Source organism: Electrophorus electricus, chromosome 7 (assembly GCF_013358815.1).
Source record: "Electrophorus electricus isolate fEleEle1 chromosome 7, fEleEle1.pri, whole genome shotgun sequence".
NCBI classification, from domain to species: Eukaryota; Metazoa; Chordata; class Actinopteri; order Gymnotiformes; family Gymnotidae; genus Electrophorus; species Electrophorus electricus.
The window spans coordinates 22,243,371-22,265,987 of NC_049541.1; the positions used below are offsets into that span (position 1 = coordinate 22,243,371).

Consider the following 22,617-nt stretch of genomic DNA (forward strand, 5'->3'; position numbering starts at 1 on the left):
TCTTGCTACTACACTGGAATTAGCCAGTCTCCTGGATTTCCAATCAAACCTTTCTCCAAAGCCCCTCCCTCCAAAGCCCCCCCCCCCCCCCCCCCCAAAGAAAAGCCCCTCTCCAAAGCCATTCACTCATCTCTGTGCCACATGCACATGCAAAATAACTGGAAGTCAGGGGTGACCCGCCTCACTGTAGAGAGGCTTCCAGATAATCACATATAAACACAGCTAGACGGTGTTATATAAGATAACACGCTGGTAGGAAAGATTAATGTGTTTGAAGGCTGAAGCTGTACTTACCCAGGACAGTCAAGAAGCAGCTAAAACAACAGCATGTATAACGCAGATATTGTGCATGTTTGACGCAGATTGACTTGTATGCATGTGTATACGTCTCAGGTGATTAAAACGCACACAGTAAAGACAAAAGACGGAATTAGTGCAGATCATTTATGTGTCATTTGCATTTACATTACATACTAATAATACACTGGTTGACTGTACACTACACTCCAGAGATGTGGTGTGTCCTGTATGGTATTCATGCACAGTTAATTACAGACGGAACAGTCTGCCCAGAAAAAGCCACTCTGGAATTGGTTTGCAAAGTGTAGCAAAGTGTTGCTACAGTAGGAAAGCTAATGACAGAGAAAATGTAAGACTCTGACTGGAGTTGCATATCCATCGCTTCTGATGTGATGAACACGTGAGATAAAGGACGTGGGCGTGAGAAGCAGTGCAGCGCGTGCCAACACCATGGAGGCTGAAGCATTTGACAGGTGTGAGGGTCCTACAGACCTGGGACAACTTAACATTAATAGGAAATGCATTGAAGATGTGCTGTGTGTGTGTGTGTGTGTCAGGCCTTAGGTAAAAGGGTGCCACAGAGAGGAGGTCTAGGTTTCCTAACCCTAACCTTAACCCTAATCCTAACCCTAGTCCTAATATGACACACAGTCTCCACCTGAGTACGTATAGCTCTCCAAAACTCCGAACATAAACCATTCTTCTCTTTCTCACCTTCCACACCAGACCACACAGTGGCACAATCCCAAAACACTCACAGGACAAAACACATTTCCATATTAGTGCAATAAGAGAAGTGAGGTGAAGTCTTCCGTGAGTGCACTATTATCTACTGCTAGGTGCAATGAGACAGAGCTGGTGGGAAGAGCAGGTTCTCCTCTCAGCTTTCACCACTACACTCCAGATCATCTCCACACCAAGGACACCAGGAAGCTGTCAGAGCTCAAGTGTTCTGTGGTGCAGAGCACCAGGTGGAGTGTGATACCCCGCTAATGCACTGTGGTGTAAAGGAACAGCAATATCACTTAGCCATGTGTGTGAGTGTGTGCATTCGGGGGTTGGGCTTCTGTCAAATGCTTCAGCCTCCATTTGTGTAGACACGTCAATGACAGAAGGAGGCGAGTTCGGTGTCTTTGGTCCAACAGTGGAGCTGAATGTTAATGTTTTAGTTGTCTGGAGACTGAGGGGAAGACATGGGGGTGACGTGTGTCCCCACAGTGTTCTGTTCTCAGTCTTTACTCGGTTAATGCTTTATCCCGTGATTCTGAGCTAAAGAATTCTGCCAAAAGGGAATGAAGAATAATACCTGACAATGCATGAACATGAATGTAAAGTGAGAAGAAAAGAGTGTTTTTCACCAAAGCCTCGGGGATCCGCGCATTATTTCACCCTAACAAGAGCACACTGACAAAGACAGCTAATCCCTGAGATTGGTAGGGTCGACTAGAAACCGGCATCTGCGCCTGTCTGCACTGAAACACTCAGACAGTGTAACTGTTTCTGTGCTTCAGCTAAAGTGAAATCCTCTCTGACTGATTTACACACAGAACCAACTCGACCGCTAAACTGCTAGAGGAGGAATTCAGTCTGTTACGGACATATGGAAGCAGAGAGCTACCAGGTAGAATTATGCAAATAGCAAAATTCGAACTGGTAGCTAGTAACGTCCATCTTTCGTTAGTTGATTAAGATTCATATTACAGCTCAGTATCTGGAGCTGATTACCAACAAAGCAGAACATTTCTGCAAATGAAGAAACTAAAACAACAGAGGAATTAACACACAGGAGAAGGCGTGGTACACAGAGAGGGCGAAGACATGCGTCTGCTGGAATGGAAGAGAAGTGGCAATACGGAAACCTCCAGTGGATATAAAAACCTTGTTATTTATCACTTTAAAGGTCATGACACTTCTTGAGAAAAACAAAAACAAACAAACAAACAAAAGCTACAATAGAAAAAAATGATAAAGCTATTACACAGTGAGGGAACTCAGCAATGCATATATACGTATTCATCATTCCACCACTCATATGACTGACTTCCAAACCTCTTCATGTGAACTGTATCATTACAATTGGTTTTACCCTAAAACAAGACAGTCCTTCCACACAGCCCAGCTGACTTAATGTCCAGGTACTTTCTAAAAAACAGTTCATCCCTCCTCTCTGGTTGGGTTGTGCTGTGAGGTCATCGTGCACCATAAGTGACCTCATGATGAAGAGAGAGATGTCAGAGACAGACCCAGTCCTGAGAACTGATCAACAGTCTCTCACAGGACAGCAGGAGCACTTGTGCGCCACAAAATCCCTGAGCGGAAAAAACCGTCACCAAACACGTCAAGCGTACTGGAACTACAAAAGCGGGAACCCGGTCCATCCTCCTGTCTGCAGCACCCTGCTTGGCCTCAGTAGCGGGGATGCTGGGAGCTGTAGGTTCTTGGGTAGAGTGAGCTGTAGGAGGAGGGGGAGGTGTATCTGGTTGTGTGGGTGGAGCGCGTCAGGACGGATGGGAGTGGGCGGGGCCTGGGGGAGCTCCAACTGGAGCGGTAGGTCCCCAGGATGGGTGAGCGGTAGGGTGAGGGGGGGGCAGAGCCAGGCGACTCATTTGCATAGCGACGGGTGAGGCTGGTGGTTCGGGTCAGCTGGGTGTAGTCCACACTGAAGCAGTGCGGCTCCACCGCGTGTGCCCGCATCCCCACCGTCCAGTGGGCATGGCCCGGGCGGGAGGGCGTGGTCAGGGGAGGCCAGGAGGAGGAGGAGGAAGGAGCGGGTGAGGAAGGTGCCTCCAGTGCAGGGGGGCTGCCTGGATCGGAGGGGAGTGAAGCAGTCACCGTTGGCGACACGGTAGCGTCTGTGGACGAGGTGTCGTGGAGGGGCGGGGCTGCTGGACCACTTACTTTGGGCGGGGTGGACCTCAGCCTGGACGCCCGTCCAGCGCGGGGACGGTGGCTCTGCTCGTGGTCGAACTCCAGGTCTTCCAGCCGTTGGGTGAGCGCCAGCTTCTGCTGGATGGCCATGCGCAGCAGAGAGTTCAGAGTCTTCTTCTCATCCTCGGCCGCTGCCAGCTGCCTCTGCATCTCGTCCAGCTGAGTGACGTACTCGTCACACCTGGAGGATGCGGGACAAGGACAGTCCTGCTTTAACGCTCTCGTCAGAGACAACTGTGTCCCTGCCTATCTGCACCTGCCCTGGGTTTATTTGGTCAATCTCAGCTGTCTTAGTCTGTCCTGTCCTGTGTTGTGTTAGTTCGTCCTGTCCATCCTGTTAGCCCGTCCTGTCCTGTGTTAGCCTGTCCTGTCCTGTCCTGTGTTAGTCTGTCCTGTCCTGTGTTAGTTCGTCCTGTCCATCCTGTTAGCCCGTCTTGTCCTGTGTTAGCCTGTCCTGTCCTGTGTTAGTTTGTCCTGTCCATCCTGTTAGTCCGTCCTGTCCTGTGTTAGCCTGTCCTGTCCTGTCCTGTGTTAGTCTGTCCTGTCCTGTGTTAGTTCGTCCTGTCCATCCTGTTAGCCCGTCTTGTCCTGTGTTAGCCTGTCCTGTCCTGTGTTAGCCTGTCCTGTCCTGTCCTGTGTTAGTCTGTCCTGTCCTGTGTTAGTTCGTCCTGTCCATCCTGTTAGCCCGTCCTGTCCTGTGTTAGTCCGTCCTGTCCTGTGTTAGTCCGTCCTGTCCTGTTAGTCTGTCCTGTCCTGTGTTAGTCCGTCCTGTCCATCCTGTTAGCCCGTCCTGTCCTGTGTTAGCCTGTCCTGTCCTGTGTTAGCCTGTCCTGTCCTGTGTTAGTCTGTCCTGTGCTGTGTTAGTTCGTCCTGTCCATCCTGTTAGCCCGTCCTGTCCTGTCCTGTGTTAGTCTGTCCTGTCCTGTGTTAGTTCGTCCTGTCCATCCTGTTAGCCCGTCCTGTCCTGTTAGCCTGTCCTGTCCTGTGTTAGCCTGTCCTGTCCTGTCCTGTGTTAGTCTGTCCTGTCCTGTGTTAGTTCGTCCTGTCCTGTGTTAGCCTGTCCTGTCCTGTGTTAGCCTGTCCTGTGTTAGCCTGTCCTGTCCTGTCCTGTGTTAGCCTGTCCTGTCCTGTCCTGTCCTGTGTTAGCCTGTCCTGTCCTGTGTTAGTCCGTCCCTTGTCCATGTCACAGCATATGTGACCCTCACCGTGTGGCGAACATGGACCTGAGGGAGGAGAATGTGGCAGCGTCCTCCTTCAGAGCCTTCAGCTCGTTCCTCAACTTCAGCATGGTCTCCCTGACGATGGACTTCTCACTCTCATATTTGCTCTTCAGGTTAGCCAGTGCCACTTCAGCGGTCTGGCACCATGGAAACAGCATTTAAGCACCTCGTACCATAAACAACACATTTTCACGAACACAGCATGGTTAGTACTGAGAGACACCAGAATCAACAATACTTGGCAAAGTGATGAAATCCCCATAAAGTCTAATAGTCCTAGACTAATAGCATGATTTAACTATTAACTGAGTTATCTTAACTAACTGAGGTAGTCCAGGAACACAGAGTGTCCTCTAAATCATGTGACAGTGTCCTCAGGTAACCCTGCTGTGGACACCACTCACCCTACCTGCTTGTTGGCCTTGAGCACCAGGCGCAGGGTGGCGATCTGCTCTCTCTTAGTGCTCAGCAGGGACTTCAGCTTTAGTATCTCCTCGGTTAAGGCCTCCTGGTCCTTGTCGAGGGCTGGCGTGATCTCCTGGGCGGCAGGCCTCTGCCGCCACAGATGCAGCGAGCGCTCCACGGCCTTCTGCAGGTGTTCGATCTGCTCACGGATGACGGCGTTCAGGTGGTGGATGGTGATGGTCTCGCGCCGCGGTTCAGAGCATGAGGAGGACTCGGGCGCTGGAGACGAGGATGACGACGACGAAGAGGCACTGACGGCAGGCGAGCCCAGCGGCGTGCGGAGCGGGCTGTCGTCCTGGGCGAGCGGCTCTCTGGAGGGCGAGTCGGAGGGCGCGAGGGCGTCGCTGGGCGTGGAGGCAGAAGCGGAGGTGTTGATCGCTGCAAGGCGGCGCGCCAGCCGTGGCGTCAGCAGGACGCGGTGCTCGTCCTGCCCCTTCAGGCCGGCGGCGGTAGCGCGGGGCGACTGGCTGCGGCCCTGTCTGTAGTAGTCCAGCGTGACGCGGGTGGGCGTCTCGTTGTTGCACAGGCAGACATGGTGGTAGAGCAGCGCCAGCTCCTCGCTGGACACGGCCAGCTCGTCCTGGGCAGCAGCCAGCGCGGCGTGGCTCTCCGAGGCCGTGCTCCGCGCCGCCCGCAGCTCCCGCTCCAACCCCGCAGTCCTCTCCCGGGCCTCCCGACAGCCGCGCTTCAACGCCTCCACCTGTGCCTCCACGTGCTGCACCCGGACCCGGGCGTCCACCTCCGCCCGCACCGCCCCCTCCACGCACTCCCTATGCCTGTCCTGCAGCTCCCTCAGTTCTGCCTTCTGACTTACCACCTCCATCACTGCCACCCGGTACTTGCACTGCAGGAGCTCCACCCCCAGGCCCGCCAGGTTGCTGCAGGCCCACGACGGGCTCCTCATCTCCAGCTCCTGCTCGTCCTCGTGAGCGGCCGCGGCGCCGCCCTGCTGGTGGAGGACGCGGAGGCGCTCTCGGAGGTGGCAGGTAGTCTCGTGCTGCTCCTCCAGGGCGGTCTGTGCGTGTCCTAGCTGTGTCTGACACACCTGCAGGCTATTCAGGGCCGACATCTTCTCCTGCTCCACCTAGAAAGCAGCACACGCATCACGTATAATATATTTTGTACATATATATTTTGTATATTTTGTACATATATAGAATATATATATTTCTCTATGCATATATATATTTTCACATATATAGAATATCTATATTTCTCTATGCACCCGTTTTCTTTTTCCTCAGTTTGGACTCTCAACCATTTCACTGCGAGTTATACTGTGTATGACTGTGTATGTGACAAATAAACCAAACTTGAACTTGAACTTGAACATCTGAAGGCTTACTTAAATGCCAGTAATGTCAGTAATGTCTGTCTTGTCTGGTTCTGGCGTGTCTTCTTTACTTGTTTTTGAGTGTCTCATTGTCAAATTTGTTACAGGGCACTAGAACTTTTACTCCTTGGAAAATTCCCAGAGTGCATCATAAAAACCAGTGCAAACTGGGACTCACTGTGCTCCCTGACTGAACGTTTCCCGGTTAGGTTCTGAAAGGATGAATGCACATAAACTGTTTTACTGATTATGTTTAAAGTATGTTTAGTTATGTTAATTAATCTTAATGCTTAACTAGTCATTCCTGGCGAGTAAATACCCAAATGAGTCTATACACCATGTTTACTAAATGTGAACTAGACCTAAGCTCACTGATCAACTTCACTACAAAAGGAACTACTGAGTGAAGACAGAATGACCAAAAAGAAAAATACTTTCATATCACTGTAGTTCGTTAACCAAGCAAATTAAAGACACATCCAGAAAATGATCAATAATCTGAGCATGGCATATTATACCGTGTGTGTATACAGTTAGTACACTGCATTGTCCAGTTTTAAAAGGATCAATGCCCAGACACAATAAGGCATGTCTTTCCTCCTCTCTGTCTGAACAGAGTCATTATCCTCTCTTCTTCTCTCTCTCTCTCTCTTTCTCTCTCTCTCTCTCTCTTGCTCTCTCTCCCTCTGTACAGAATTGCTAATGGCTTTGCCAGTTGCAGGAGAGGAACCACAGAGCCTGTCTGAGGAAACTTTCTGTCATTTTATCACGAAGAATTACGCACATCATACCTGCTGCAGTTGCTGTTTAAGTTTCTGAATCTCCGTGAGGTTCAGTTCACTGAAGAGGTCAGGGGTTGCCGAGTCGCTCTTTCTGGTCGCTGCTCCCTGATGGTTGCCGTTGAGTCGGGTCAGCGCCGCGCCTGGTGCTGCTTGCAGGAGAAGCCCATGGTATTTGCCACTCTCCTCAGCGCCAGGGGAAGTGGCAGAGGTGGGGGTGGCGCTGCCACTAGGGGGCGCTGAGCTGAGGGCGAGCAGGTGTGCGCTGGCTGAAGTGAAGGTGCCATCACACAGCATGAGGTGCTGAGCCAGCTCCTTACGCAAGCTGCGCTTCTGCTCACGCTCACTCTTCAGAGCATCCAGCGTCTCCTCCAGTTGGCTCTCTGAGATGTCCTTCAGGCGCAACGCGTCTTCTAATTGGCCGTTCAGCAAAGCTGTCTCCTCCTCCAGGACTTTGATCTCGTGTTTTAGTCCTTCGTACTCCACCTTTGCAGGAGACCAGGAGCTGTTTGTTTGATCCCACTTGCACCACCAACACTTTAGTATGTGACACTTCCCGTACATGCAAGTGTGTGTGTGTGTGTGTGTCACATGTCCATGTACCTGGTTCTGTTTGAGCGTGGACACCAGTTTCTGCAGGGTGATGTTCTCCTCCTCTAGCTCAGTGTAGTCCTGCAGCAGACGTACCTCCCTTACCTTACACTCCTGCACCTCCTCCCTCAGCTGGCTGCTCTGGAGCTGGTGCAGCTCGGTACTCTGAGGATGAATGATGGAGAGAGAGGGAGAAGGGTTTGCAGGGTGCCCCGTGGAGGCCAAACGAGGAGGCTCACGCGTCTGGGCTCCAGGTGGCGAGAGCCCTACCTCTCGGAGCTCCTCCAGGAGTGTCCCAAGCCGCTCGTTCTCTGCCTGCAGGCTGGAGGTCTGGTACTGGGAGCGCCTCAGCTCAGCCTGCTGCTCCAGCAGACGGCCCATGTAGTACGCCTCCTGGGTGGCTGACTCCTGCAGGAGCACAGCCTCGTTGGTCTCTCCATCCTCTGCTACCTTCCTCTGGGTGGTGTAGGCCTGGGTGAAGGCCTAGAGGAGAGAGAGAGAGAGTGTTTAACTGGAGCTCGTAAGATTCTCAGAAGTACAGGGGTTTTAAAATGAGATAGACCAAAGAAGAACAACCAAAGTAAATTAGTAAAGAAATTAAAAAACAACAACAACTCAACTTTCAAGAAAGAAACAAGAGAGCAACTCATTTTGATGAAATTTCTCCACAACACAAGAAACTAAATACACAGAAACAGGAGTGGAACAGTAGCATCTTACAGCTAAGGACAAAACAAAGGATAAAGCCAAGGAAGACCTCAACTCCACAGAAACTCGGATACATTTTAGCACTTTACTTGTCCAGAAAACTAGCTCCTGTGCTATTGTAGCTACTAACTGAGTGAGCCATGGCTAGTACAGGTGCGGGAAAACTCCCCCTTACAATAAACTACCCAGCAGAGCTTAAAAACCGCACAGGCCAAGAAAACCTAAACACAAAATACACAAAGAAAACCCAGAGATGCTTAAAACAGACTGTAGCACAGCAGGAAACAACACCACCAGTCTCCTGTTATATACAGAATACAGTGAAGCCTGGCACAGAGCTGTCTGTGCCCACTGCAAACAGCAAGAGAAGTGGGCCATAGTCATGAGGATAACACCATCCTAACTGTGCACATTTCTCACAATGGCACCCTCATGTTCCAAGGCACTGAGGCCAGTCTACTCTTTTCAGGAAAACTTTAGTTTTATCAGAGCAGTAGCAGAGACTGAGAAAGTAACTGAGGAGGGGGGGAACTAACAGCTTGTAGCACAGGGTTCGGGGGAGGGGCTGGAAAACACAGGACAGACCAACACAACTTGGACAGCTGGAGATCACGGGATCCCAGCTACAAGAAAGGCTTTCTCTGCAGGAAATAGAGATAATAGTATCTAACATCTTCTTCTGTCCAACCCACCATCCAAAAAACCCTCCCAGCATCTCAGATCAGCTGGACCAGTTAAGAAACTCACTGCTGGAACTGAGAGGAAACGTGCAGGAGCTCCAGAAGGAGAGAGAGGCTCTCAGGAGGGAGCTCAGTGTTGCAGAGAGGAACTACACCTCAGGGACAGTACCACGATCACCCCGAGGGAGTAGCTACAGAGACTAAAAGCCAACCGGCAGACATCTGATGTTACTGTACCAATAAAGGTCAGTTAAATACGCACAGACCGCAGCCCCCGTCAAACCATTGAACCTCTATATGCTAAAATGGATTCTTCACTATACCATGCTGGATATTTTGGTATCATGTTACAGTTTCATTTAACAGGAAACTGAGACCCAGAGGACAATGGGACACTGTTCTCATGGGAACGTGTTAAATCAGGCCTTGTCGATGACATCATTTACAGGGTGGGACTGACTCAGCACGGTGGTGAGAGCCAAGAGAAGTGAGTGTTATGTCTGGGTTAATAAATGACTCAGCACTCTAATAAGAGTCTAACTGGTGCTCATTAACTACATTTCGTAATCATCTTAAACGTTTACTAGACACGTTACTCTGAGTGGACAGCCACGAGGACACCACTCAGATTTATTTTTAGTGGTATCTTCTGTTGACTGTCTTTGATGAAACGCTTCGTCCTTTCGTGTGCGTTCTCCTGCACACGCTGGGGGATGTGAATGTACACTGCACAGGACAACAGAACAACTTACACAATTATTGGCAGACAGAGAGACAAAAAAAAATTTATAACGAAGCACTCAAAAAAGACCCAAATCCAACCTTAGCTACAATAATGATTGTGGCTTTGGGCTTCATATTTCTGTAAAATCCTTCGACTCCATCAGCATATCTATGACCACGAGGGGGCACTGGTCCACCTGAATTTTGGCCATCCTCAGTTTTAACTGTACACATACACTGTGGAATAAAATGCAACTTTATTTCTGTTGTATTTAAAGCATTTTTATATCCTGTAATATAACTGTGCAATAAAATTTTTATTTGCAAGGGAAAATCCAATGTAAACTCCAGAGCAGGTTATTTTAAAAGGTTAATTTAGTTAAAAACCTTGAACAAATATTTTAGCATTTTTATGCAAAACTCTATGTAGTTATGTAACTACATTTGTAGTTAATGGGTGATTAACATGTAGAATAATTTATACATTTCCCTGTGCTTATAGGAGAACTAAAACCAAGCTTCTGAAACACTATCATGGATTTTTCAGTCAAAACCGTCATATTTGAACAAATGAGACTTTACTACCCTGATAAACAGATTTTTTATGATTATTACATTTTTTTTGTTTTGATGGCCGTACTTGCCTCTTTGAGGATATTAAAGTTTTCTATGGTAACTGAAGCTGTGTGTGATATCAGGATGACATCATAGTCTGTATGTTTTATATCAGGATGACATCATAGCCTGTATGTTTTATATCAAGATGACATCATAGCCTGTATGTTTTATATCAGGATGACATCATAGGCTGTGTGAATATGCTGTAATTAACCCCTCTGCCCTACTGTGCTGTGTGTTAGTTTGGCTCTAGAGAATTTCTGAAAAATAATTCTGAAAAGTAATATTTACTACGGACTTTTACTCTCACACACACACACACACACACACACACACACACACACACACGCGGCCATCTGTAGGTGACCTCATATTCTGCATAACGTGGATGCTTTTATTCACAGCTCATGCGATTCCCTGCATTTTTCATCATCTCTCCTGCATGTGTCATGCGTAGCTAACCACCAGAGGGCGCCAAAGAAGCAATCACATCCTGCGTTACTGATGAGTAATTGAACTGAATTAAATGGCTCCATTCCTGCCAACTAGAGTAAACCATAGGGTACCATTAATAAACCAGACAATGTGTGACTTGTCACCTGTGCAGGTGTTCCTCAGGAGAGACTAGGAACCACAGGAATGTACTGTGCTTTTATTGTTTTATATAATGTTATGATGATGATCTTATAAGAGATCAAAAATAGCATTGATTTCAATGAAATGTAATCAACTGGACCACTACACAGAAATCAGGAATCACACTGCACATGAGACATAACAGATTCTTCTAGCAAATCGAGTTATGATGTCTAAATATGTATGCGCAGAGTAACAAACTGAACAGTTCCAAATATCCACTAAATGATGACATTATTATAGACAGTTACTCTCTTCTCTGTCCTGCACCCAGCTGAGACACTGGCTGTCTTCAAATGAAGACTGAAGACTCACCTCCTCCCTGAGTCACTAAACACTTAAATAACTTTTACTGTCTTCTTTTCCACTTTAGTCTGATAGCATTAACACCAAACTGTCTATTCTCACATACAGACATATATTTGATAAGACTGCAAAGCTTCTGTAAGGCACCCTGGACGAGGACATCTGCCAAACATCGGAAATGTTCTCCACAGCTGTAACCGTTTGCCAACACTCTTATTTTTGGTCAATTCTGTGTAATCAGAAGAGAACTGACTGATATAAACACACGGCAGTTTTTATCGTTTTCATAAGTAACAACAAACAACCATAATAATAATGATAAAAATGCATTTTATTTTTATCTTTTGTGATACCCAACACACTAGACTAGAAAAAAACAAGATCACAAATAAGATGACGAGCGAACGCAGTTAGACGAGGCGTTCATTACACACCACAGCCCGAGTATGCAAAAGACAAAGTCAAAACATAAGACTCAAATGATGCTGAGAACAGAGAGTCCCAAACGGAGAGAGCAGAACTACAAAAGAGGCAGTATGTTCAAGAAAAGGGTTGAGTTGAGTCCAAACACAGGTTCAACAGAATCAAGAGTTGGGTGATTTCTGTGCCATCAGGCAAAGTATTGCACAAGCTTGGAACACTAGAAGAAAAACTCCTACGTCCCCGTGGACATTCGGGGGTCTGGAGGACGAGAGAGACGTGTAAGACAAGCAGAGCCTCTTTATACCTCACTGGACTTGTGTCATTAGCCACCTTATACTTGAAAAAAAAAGATCCATGATTTTTTTTTTTGTTTAAGCAGGCAATTCTCCATCATTCATTTGTCAGCTATATTTTGCATGTCTACCACCACCAGGAACAGCTCAGGATGCTGATGTGGTCCAGTTGCTCTAAGGCAGAGTCAGAGCATCACCTGTGGTGAGCAGAATGACATGGCTGCACCTGCACACATAATCATGCAGCAGATGTGTGACAGCCAAATGTCCATCATGCAGAGATGATGGACAGCTCGAGTGGTCACAGTACAGAGGAGATGTGCTTGTGTCTCATGGATGATGCTAAGAATGTCTCCTCTCATTGGTTCGTTGGCAGTAGACTGAAACAAGCAGGTAGACTTCACTGCAGGTTTTCTTCAGGAGGTTCCTGACTCTTACTATTTTCTCATCATCATCTCAGATTTGTGGGAGTTCAGGACAGGTTCCCATGGAGCACGGCGGTGTGATTCTGACCCTGTATGAGTGACACTCCCAGCACGTTATCAGGAGGCCGTACCTTCTACCCCAGCACGGCCTGTATGTGTAGAGGGTCTGTGTATGTGTATCTGTCACCAAATGCCTGTGTACATGCGTCTAACGCACATCTGTCACTACACACTGGTATCAGCCACTATCAGACAGGATTCAATCATGAACCTTGTATCCCAAATGCAGTCCTGAATTTTGTTCCTGGATTTTGCAGTCCATGCATCAGAACACAAGGAGTCAGATTCATCGCATTCAGGTAATGAAGGTTTCCCACCTCCCTTTACCTGGTCAGGTGTTAACTTTGACATCTCAGTGTTAACGCTGCCATCTGTATTAACGCTGCCATCTGTATTAACGCTGCCATCTCAGTGTTAACACTGCCATCTCAGTGTTAACACTGCCATCTCAGTGTTAACACTGCCATCTGTATTAACGCTGCCATCTGTATTAACGCTGCCATCTGTATTATTAACGCTGCCATCTCAGTGTTAACGCTGCCATCTGTATTAACGCTGCCATCTGTGTTAACACTGCCATCTGTGTTAACACGGCCATCTGTGTTAACACTGCCATCTCAGTGTTAACGCTGCCATCTGTGTTAACACTGCCATCTGTGTTAACACTGCCATCTGTGTTAACACGGCCATCTCAGTGTTAACACGGCCATCTGTGTCAACGCTGTGTTGAGAGCCAACTCAGCAGTTTTGTGGTAAAAAGCTGATTAATGATTAATTGGGACGAGAAGGTTGCTGACTGACAGCAGCTGATGGACCACAGACCGTCGTACTGCTGTGAAACGGCACTTATGCGCTTCAGCAAAGAAGGAAACTGAGTCAAGACAACAGTTTTAATAATGTACCACTTAAAATATTGCAAATCTATCCTTTAAAAATCAACTCCATGGTAACAGTATTTTCTACTTAACATATCTACACCCATTGGACACAAATGCCCCTATACATGTGCAAAGTGTCCCAGAGCGCTTGTCTGTGCTCTGAATACAGCATATACAAGAAATGTTTATCAGTAATAACTGGTGGATTATTTACTGATAACAGTTTCAACAAGTTATTGATTTTTGATATGTGTTTTTTGATATGCATTTTTGTGCAGTTCTAATATAAAATGGGTAAATAGGTTTATTTACTCTAAATGCCAGCTGGATCCGTGTAACAGTCTGTTAGTCCCTCACACTTTGGAAAACTGTATTAATCACAGGAAAATGTACACAAGCACAGTCATGCATACACACACACACACACACACACACAGACTCAAAATCTCGCATATAGAGTGAAGTTTTTCAGCATTCTGTTGGTCTCAGGCAGCGCACAGCAGTGATGTACCAAACTCCCACAGGGGAACAGGGTTGCACTTCCAGCTGAGTGAGACGTTCTTGTGCCAGTTGATCAATACAGTGCAGTGATGCTTTAACTGGCATCTGAAGCCAAATCAAAGACGTGAAATGTGCCTCAGCCATTGTCATATTCATAACCCAACCCTAAACCTAATCCTAACCCTAAACCCAATCCTAACTCTAACCCTAAACCCAATCTTAACCCTAATCCTAAACTCTAACCCTAACTAACCCTAAACCCAATCCTAATCCTAACTAACCCTTACCCTAACTAACCCTAAACCTAACCCTAACCTTAAACCCTAACGCTATCCCTAACTAACCCTAACGCTAAACCTTAACCAAACCTAACCCTTAGCTAAACCCTAACCCAAACCCAAATATGTGCCTCAGCCATTATCATATTCATAACCCTAACCCCTAACCCTAACCAACCCCAACCCTAACCCTAATCGTAAACCTAACCTAATCCTAACCCTAACCCCTAACCCTAATTATATCCAAGGCTAAACTTCAGCCACAGGTCAACACAACTATTTAATCTGACCGGCTCTTCCCATCATAAAACATATATTTTTTACAAATATGCCCTTCTTGGGAATTGTGTTTAAGAACGCCAATTTAGAAACACACTGCAGATGATAATTGTAAATTAGCAGTCATTTCTTTAAGACACAGCTATTTTAGCTACATAAACATGTGACTGCTTGACAGTATTCACTGATACCTCACTGCAGTTGTATTTTTTTGGCTTTCTGACCCGGAGCTCCATATCTCTCCCCACTGCCACCCCTGTCTGTGTGGCCCAGCTGGTCTCACTGGCTCCCCCTTCTGGCAGAACAGACCAAACACTGCCAGGGCAGGTCCTGTGAGTGAAAAAGCAACTAAAATGAACCCGGTGAGTCGACTCAATTGAGCAACACGAGCATCTTAATACTGGATACAACTGAACAGACGTAGACCTAACACGCAGTTAGACCTCACACACAATAAGACCTAACACACAGTAAAACCTAACAAATTATGCTACATGTGTCACCTCGATGCCTGGGGATAAGTTGCTTCCTTTGAAACATACTCTGAAACATACTTTGAAACTTTGAAACATACTTTGCATCAACTTTTTCACAAAAGCAGTATAATGTAGAACTGCATGCAGGCCTAGTTGTTTACAGTTAACTAGTGATAAAACAGTCGCCACATAACTGCTGTCTATTGCAGTTCAGCGAGAACACAGAGAGAGCAGAGAGAGAAGACAGAAAATCTCACTCATCAACCCTGGAAAAGAGCAACCTGAATCTAGACTAGTGGAAGATAGAGAGGGCACTCACTCCACCCACTGAGAGAGCTCACCCCGCCCCCAGAGAGTCCAAATAAATCATACCTACCTGGGATACCTCAAAGAGGGTGTGGTCACCTTTTGCACCTGCACCCCCCCCCCCCCCTCTCTGTCCAATACATACTTGTAAAAGTATATCCAGTTGTGCAAAACTAATTTAATGAGGTTTCCTTTATTCATGTGAAACACGCACATTTATTCCCCACATAAAATCCTCTCCATAAGTACGTAACATACGTCTCTGTCATTACTATAAACGACATATCCATCGTTCATGTCAAATAAGGACTTGAGAACTTGTCCTTTTCAGCGTGTATACTGCACCAAGCCTTCGCCTGTGAGAGCCCACGGGGAAGGTTACGCTGGAATAAATAACGCGCATAACAGACGAGGCTGCAGTGCCACAGCCACACAAGTTATTTTTCGGTGAAAAGTTGCGGCTGTATAATTTTGCTAAAAACGAGTAGAGAAAGCAGGACCACAGCGTCCCAGTAACGCATGCACGCACGCGAGTGAGAAGCGTCTTTTGTGGACAGCACGAGGCTGGAATTACCTCCTGCAGCTGATCCAGCTCCTGTCTCAGGGTGTCGTGCTCGGCTTCCAGCTCTGCACACCGCTGTTTTAGGCTCTGGTTTTCCTCCAGTACCACCAGTCCGCATTCTGCCGCGCGCACCTTCTCTGTGTTGGCCTCGGCGAGCTCTCGAGCCAGCCGCTCCACCTCGGCCCGGCACTGGTCCCCCGTGCTCCCGCATGCTCCCCCGTCAGCCATCGCGCTCGGGCTCCCCTCCGCTCCCGTCTCGCCGTCCCTCGCGCAGGGAGCCCGTACAGCTGCTAGCGCTCAGCAAACCCCTGCGATGCTGTTAAACTAAGAGAAGCCACAATAAAGTCACCTGTACAAATATCATGGTAGTGGAAGGATTACTAGCAGAAATAATTAAGTCATTTCAGCGCAGGCACATGTCCCGTCATCTATCCCGTCATGGGAGAGGCCTGGGGTCGTTTCTTTCTTTTCTTTTTCTGCTTATTCATGGAGAATGGACGCCATCTCCACAAGCGCAGCGGCTTCCTAGCGCGCTTTCATCCGCCTGTGACGTCAGCGCATCCACAGCATCCTGCCCGCGTGAGATCGGCTGCTCTCGCGCTGTGGCTCAGCGTGTGCGACATCAAACTGATCAAACAAAATAAAACAAAAATCTTTTTTTTTTTCCTCTAGAAGCCGCAAAGTTCTTCTGTCAGATTACTGCAGGCTCTGGTACTCTGGTAGCCTTCAGTTGGGGTGAGCTGGTATCATACTTAAGATTGATAAATCTGGGCAAATAAATAAATAAGATTGATAAGATTGATAAATCTGGGCAAATAAATAAATTGTATTATATTATATATTATTTATATGAATATATATATATATATATATATATATATATATATATATATATATATATATATATATATATATATATATATATATATAAAATCAATAAGATGTACTTTATTGTCCTTTAGGTAAATTTGAATGGGAACATTTTTTATTTAAAAACAGACTCAAATGCACAAGTACTTAACTGTACTCTAGACCAGTTATGGAGACGAAGACCAGCTGATTAAAGGTGCGTCATTTCTAAATATGTGAGGGATAAGATACCCAAGAATTAACAAATTAGATTAGATGAGAAAACAACCAAATAGCCTCATGAAATGAAATTTCATAGAGGCTTTGGAAAGTTCAACATTCAGGGCCGGTAAGACAACTCCTGCCTAAAGCGGTTGGTATGAAACAGCCCCAGCCCCACTGTGCGTAGCAACAAGACTGATGGTCCACGTGACATCACTGGTATGATTAATCACCACTAGTCACCATGTGCTGTGGTCCCATACAAATTGTTCTACATCACTGTCACCATTTTCCCATCAAAACATTGACAGACATGTTTACAATCTCAATTGCCAAACTAATTATGTTCAAGTTATGTTATATTGTGTGGCATATACATATTTTGAGCAAATGGAAGTAGTCAAGATCTCTCAGAGAATAACTTTCACCAAACGTTCCTCCTAAGTCAGTTAAACCCTGTGAATTTCCCTGTCATAGTTAGAAACGTGTCCTGATAAGCGTGGGGTAATGTGGAGTTCACCTGTGTCAGGTAGCTATAAACACAGATAAGACTGGGGTGAAAAGGTAAGCACTCAAAAGGATAATAATGTCAAGGCAAAAGCATGGTTGTAAAAACAGAAACCCAGTGTGTGCACAACCTGCCTGACCGTCCAGTCCTTACCATTCAGCGCACAAAAACCAAGGTGATTTCTAAAAGCCTCAAAGGCCGTTTGATGAGCAGTTAACTTGCTCATTACAAAAAAACATCTGCTCATCTGCAGACCTGAAGAGTGTCAATGTCTAATGTGCCCTGAAGGTCTGAAGGTGTGTTTGAAATAGCAGCATAGGAAGTCCCAGTTCAGACTGGCCCATGTTGAGTCTGTCCCAGTTTAGACTGGCCCATATTGAGTCTGTCCCAGTTTAGACTGGCCTGTGTTGAATCTGTCTCAGTTCAGGCTGGTCCATGTTGAGTCTGTCCCAGTTCGGACTGGTCCATGCTGAGTCTGTCCCAGTTCAGACTGGGCCATGTTGAGTCTGTCCCAGTTCAGAATGGGCCATGTTGAGTCAATGCCTACATCGTGTTACACTTGATTTCAGTGTCAAACATAGAATACTAACAAACATGACACACGTTAATCTGCAAATTTTTAAAATTTCACTTTGATCAATTTCTATAATTTTCATTTCTGCAACAAAGATTAACACACAAAAGGCTAAATATGACATCACCACAAAGTCACATGATTAAAAATGTCACACTCTGAATTGTCATATTTCATGACATCACCTTTTCTGACAATAAATGTGTCTTCATTACAATTTTTGAATTATGTCTAAAGCTGGAATAACTGGGTTCAGTAATCACGTCTGTACTGTGTTTGTATTGTGTTTATATTGCGTCTGTATTTTGTTTGTATGGCGTCTGTTTTGAATCTGTGTTGTGTCTGTGATGTGTCTGTATAAAGGGAATAAAGGCAGTGTTCTGTTCAGCGGTGCAGCAGAGTAAGCTGGGGAGGAAGGCAGCTGAGCTAACGGCAGTCTGAGAGATGGTGATGGCAGTGGAGGACAGAGCTTAGTGAATGTTAAGGACGTCTTTGCCAGACGATGAGACCCAGGTGGGCAGCTGAGGAAGTCGGAGCTCACTCAGGTACACAGGTGCATCAACCGCATGTAGCATGTTCTCCACCCAAACTTACCTTTTCAGGAAAGAGCATGACATTCAGTGGCAGACAACACTGACATGCAGGGCGTGCTGGACAGTGCGGCTGCTGTCATGCAGGAAGTGTGTGCTATCAGCTCCTGGAGGAAGCACTTTCACACTTCACAGAACTTCACATAAATCTGCTGTTTTCTAACCTGCTGGGGTTCTCTAACCTATTAGTGCTAAGGACACTGTTCTGAAGAGATGGCTAATGCACTTCTGTAAGTCACTCTGAACACAAGTGTCTGCTAAACAGTGTAAATGTGAATGTGAATGAAATTTAAGTATTGTTAGAAAATCCTGTAGTGTTTGTTTTTATTTCTTTGGTGTTTAATTTTGCTCTTTGTTGTCTGAGTCAGGTGAAGTCATGGTGTAAACACAGAGCTGAATCTTCCTTGTTCTTTTAACAGTCTGTCCTGACCTGCCTGTGAACCTTGCAAATTAAGATAAGGCTGCATCTTATCCTTAAAACGGCAATAAACCAATTCAGTGATAATTAGAAATTTCAACAACAAAATTCATGTGTAACGTCATGTGTACTGATGGAGGAGTTTCTCTCCTAAAGGCAGTAAATAAGTGTTAAAATAATCCAGCATGCTGCTTTGTGCTGTTCTCTTAATGCCCTTTCAAACCTACACTCACAAATACTTTTTACGTCTGTGTTATAATTAGACCTCACAGCATACTATTAAAATAGAAAAGGAATTTCTGTAAAATGTTTTTGCAGTGGCAATGAGCTTAATATTTAAAGTGAGAGGCAAACACACACCCGTAAACACACACATGCACACACACCCACACACACACACAGAGATCTGCCAAGTACACACTTCTTCACCTTGATCTTCATTCTTCATTCAAGGTAAACCTTAGAGGTCACTGGTGTGATTGGTTCACGTAGTTTATTTAGTTTATGTAACTTAGTCACTCAGGTACCATGTCATGAATGATTCTGTTGCATTTGTGAAAGATTTATTTATTATTGGGTGCTCAAAAGCACACAGTCACACTTTAAAATAAAAAAAAAAGAAACAGGATTCATACAACAAACAACAGAATTATAGTCATAATGTAACATTCCTACATCAGTAGCAGTCTTCTAATGCCAGCATGGCCTACGGCCTTGGACATGAGTGAGGAAGTGTGTCACATGGCAGTGTGTGTAGGAATGATGGGTCGTAAGGTAGGGGCACCAGGGTTGGCATGGCGACACAGGGAGCCAATGAGTTCCAATGTAGGGACAGAGCTTCTGGGTGCTAGACTCCCAAAACAGGGGTGAGAGTACCCGCGGGCACACTGGACCCGGGTCAGGCCACCCGGGCGGGTCTGGCCTCTGGGGTAAAGGGAGGCACGTGAACTGTGATCAGAGGACAGAATAAATGTATATTACACAAATGTTATTGCACTGAACAGTAAAAACTACACTAGTAGGTCAGAATCTCAGCTCTATCATAGATTTGAACCGTCTTGTACTGGCCGTGTTCACAACTGACTTAAGTCACAGACTTAAAGACTTAAAGAATGAACTGTAGAAGTGGACTGGTTTTCTGGAGGTAGATTAGTCTTACTCCTGGACTGTCACATGGTGTGATTAGGCTTACTGCTGGACTGTCACATGGTGTGATTAGGCTTACTCCTGGACTGTTATGGATTTGTTTACAGTGTTTGTCTTATGCCTGGGATGTTACACTGTTGATGTTGAAAAATTTGGCATTCATATTCCATGACAGTCAGACAGTTCTGCTATTATTATATTCAGAGCCATTTGTGTAGAACTGGTGCAAAATGTCAGTTTTTAAAGAATTATCAAAAATTGCAAAACAAATGGGAATTTCAAATATTATTAATTGTGACCAGTAGATGGCAATATACCCTGTATTACATACAGCAAAACACAATTTAAAAATACAGAAAAAAAAGCCTGTGGCTATGATTTGATTATCATGATTTATGTTTACTTTTAAGCCTTAAACTGATTATCAAGGAGGGGCTTATTAAAAAGGAGGGGGAGGAGCTTACTGGAGTAAACAGGAGGGGGAGGGGCTTGCTGGAGTAAAGATGAGGGGGAGGGACTAACTGAAAAGGAGGGGGAGTGGCTTACTGGAGTGAAGAGGAGGGGGGGGGGGAGCCGGCTCCCGCTCCACTCCTGCTGTCTGACATTCTCCCCCTGACCTTCAGTTCGCCTCCACTTTGCTCTTCTGTTCTGGAACCAAATCTGTACAGCAAGAAGAGGACAAACAGTACAAACATCTCACTGGAGATCCAGGAAACACAGACTCACACCCTGGACAAATCTGATAGCAAATCTTATGTCTTACATGAGAGTTACTGTAGGGGAAAACAACAGTCAACATGTCCTTTTCTAGAAACATCTTTATGTGAACAGTTGCCCTGATACTGGCCCTAGGACACCTACACACAGAACATACCATCCAGAACATACCACTTTATACTGTGTAATATGTTAATATGATATATCAGCACTATATATCCAGCAACAAATGACATTACACCAACAAATATAATTTCTCTAGATTAATTAGCAGGTCTTATATGTGTTTTTCAGAGACTAAAGGTTGTGTTTCTTTCATGTATACAGAACACTTTGATACACTGGCCATGTGTCTACAACAAACCTGAACTCTGGAAAACCCCAAGGCCGGGAATCTCAGACAGCATTACGGAAAAAATGTAAATGAACACGGTTATGATCCTTGTTGACAAATTACACCATAAAATACATGAAACTCTAATTGTAGAAACAAGTTGCTAATTTTAATGGTGGTTCTAACTGTAATATGCAAGCATGCGAGTGCGACAGGACAGTTTGTTGTTTTATGAAGACTGGGGTTACTTGAATTCTTCCTTCTGACAGCTGGGTGCGTGCGGCCAGTTGGTCTCGGGTGTGGACGTCCGGGTAGTGCGTTTCCTGGAAAATCCTCTCCAGCTCCTCTAGCTGGGACGTGGTGAACATGGTACGCACCCTTCTGTGTGTGCACCGACTCCCTGTGTGGGAAAAAACAGATATAAACAACATTAATAAGTCAACAATATAAACTACGTTCATACAAACAGCATTACTGTATTATTAATATAATACTAATATAATAATATATTATTAATATAATATAGCATCAAATATAACATTAATTCATCATTAACATACTGCTAGTTCATGATTTCTATTGTGAGTCCTTTTCTATCTTACATTTATTCAAACTAACATTTAAACCTTCAGCAATGAATCTCCAGGACTAAGTGCCATTGAGTATTTTAAGCACGTAACAGATGTAGTGGTAGTTGAGTCATGTCCTGCAGAAACTAAAAATATAAACTAAATATAAACTAAAAAGTGGCCGGCAGAAACTTTTGATGGCAGTTGAAAGTAAACCGTAATGTGTATTACAATTGTAATGTGTGTTACGACCAAACCGTAAAGAAATATCAACAAATATCCACAAAGAAGCATACGGCCCTCTGGCTTTGACTTTCAGTACGAACTAAAGATTAGAAAGAAGAAAAGAAGAGATGACACAGTTGAACAAACTGAACGAAAGTTTTTCAAGAACTTCACCTGAGTGTTGGTTGGATTTTGATTTGTCCTGTCCATTGAGTGTCAGAGGACATACGTGTAGGTGATCAGCAAGCTTCTGCTCCTCTGTCAGACAGGAAGGCCTGTTTAGTATGTCCTCAATACAGTACGACAGATGGTTTGGGGGGTTCTGGGATTCCTTCCTGTTTGGTGATGACCCCTCTTTCTGTTCTCCAATCTCAGTTTCCATTGTTGACATTTTGGCTTGCCAAACAATTCTAAATACAAAGTGATTTCAGTATCTCGTTAGTCATTCTCATTCTTTCTCTCTCTCTCTCTCTCTCTCTCTCTCTCACTCTCTCTCTCTCTCTCTCTCTCTCTCTGATAAGGGTAGTCTTGCACTGTGACATCACCAGGATTTCAGAGAGGAGGAGCGGAGAATTTAGACTTTAACAAACCCCATAAATTCACATTGACACACAACAAACTGATTTATATTTGTCTTCACTTTTTAATAATACACAGAACCATGTCTAATAATACACAGAACCACGAAGTTTGAGTC

The 22,617-nt window shown here is 45.4% G+C and overlaps 2 protein-coding genes across 4 annotated transcripts; both read right to left on the reverse strand.

The window, feature by feature from the left end:
* Positions 1-441: 441 nt before the first annotated feature.
* On the reverse strand, positions 442-15,996 carry LOC113575788 (protein bicaudal D homolog 1-like). Of its 2 annotated transcripts, XM_035527746.1 has the most exons (8): positions 15,781-15,867; positions 14,616-14,754; positions 7,887-8,099; positions 7,629-7,781; positions 7,038-7,511; positions 4,858-5,997; positions 4,434-4,585; positions 442-3,409 (listed from the first exon to the last, which is right to left on the reverse strand). In XM_035527746.1, exons 2-8 carry the CDS (start codon positions 14,658-14,660, stop codon positions 2,707-2,709), a joined length of 2,880 nt encoding a protein of 959 aa, XP_035383639.1. In that variant the 5' UTR covers positions 14,661-14,754; positions 15,781-15,867; the 3' UTR covers positions 442-2,706. The 2 variants fall into 2 exon arrangements, with proteins under 2 accessions (XP_035383639.1, XP_035383638.1); XM_035527745.1 differs by lacking the exon at positions 14,616-14,754 and having other exon boundaries at positions 15,781-15,996.
* Positions 15,997-19,486: 3,490 nt separating this feature from the next.
* Positions 19,487-22,390, reverse strand: LOC113575810 (intestine-specific homeobox). 2 transcript variants are annotated; one of them, XM_035528515.1, is made up of 6 exons: positions 22,095-22,390; positions 21,375-21,526; positions 21,157-21,163; positions 20,839-20,932; positions 20,622-20,735; positions 19,487-19,877 (listed from the first exon to the last, which is right to left on the reverse strand). In XM_035528515.1, the coding sequence occupies exons 1-6, from the start codon at positions 22,145-22,147 to the stop codon at positions 19,620-19,622; spliced, it is 678 nt and encodes a 225-aa protein (XP_035384408.1). In that variant the 5' UTR covers positions 22,148-22,390; the 3' UTR covers positions 19,487-19,619. The 2 variants fall into 2 exon arrangements, with proteins under 2 accessions (XP_035384408.1, XP_035384407.1); XM_035528514.1 differs by lacking the exons at positions 20,839-20,932; positions 21,157-21,163.
* Between the last annotated feature and the right edge of the window lie 227 nt (positions 22,391-22,617).

Excerpts from the sequence above, each read along its gene's own strand:
- LOC113575788 (XM_035527745.1), bottom strand. The coding sequence starts at position 15,996 with ATGGCTGACGGGGGAGCATGCGGGAGCACGGGGGACCAGTGCCGGGCC. Across the intron at positions 4,586-4,857 it reads TGCTCAAGGCCAACAAGCAG|ACCGCTGAAGTGGCACTGGC; the intron begins GTAGGGTGAGTG and ends CCATGGTGCCAG. Across the intron at positions 3,410-4,433 it reads AGGTCCATGTTCGCCACACG|GTGTGACGAGTACGTCACTC; the intron begins GTGAGGGTCACA and ends CGCATCCTCCAG.
- LOC113575810 (XM_035528514.1), bottom strand. The coding sequence starts at position 22,311 with ATGTCAACAATGGAAACTGAGATTGGAGAACAGAAAGAGGGGTCATCA. Across the intron at positions 21,527-22,094 it reads AAAATCCAACCAACACTCAG|GGAGTCGGTGCACACACAGA; the intron begins GTGAAGTTCTTG and ends TTTCCCACACAG. Across the intron at positions 19,878-20,621 it reads CCCCCCTCCTCTTCACTCCA|TTCACGTGCCTCCCTTTACC; the intron begins GTAAGCCACTCC and ends CTCTGATCACAG.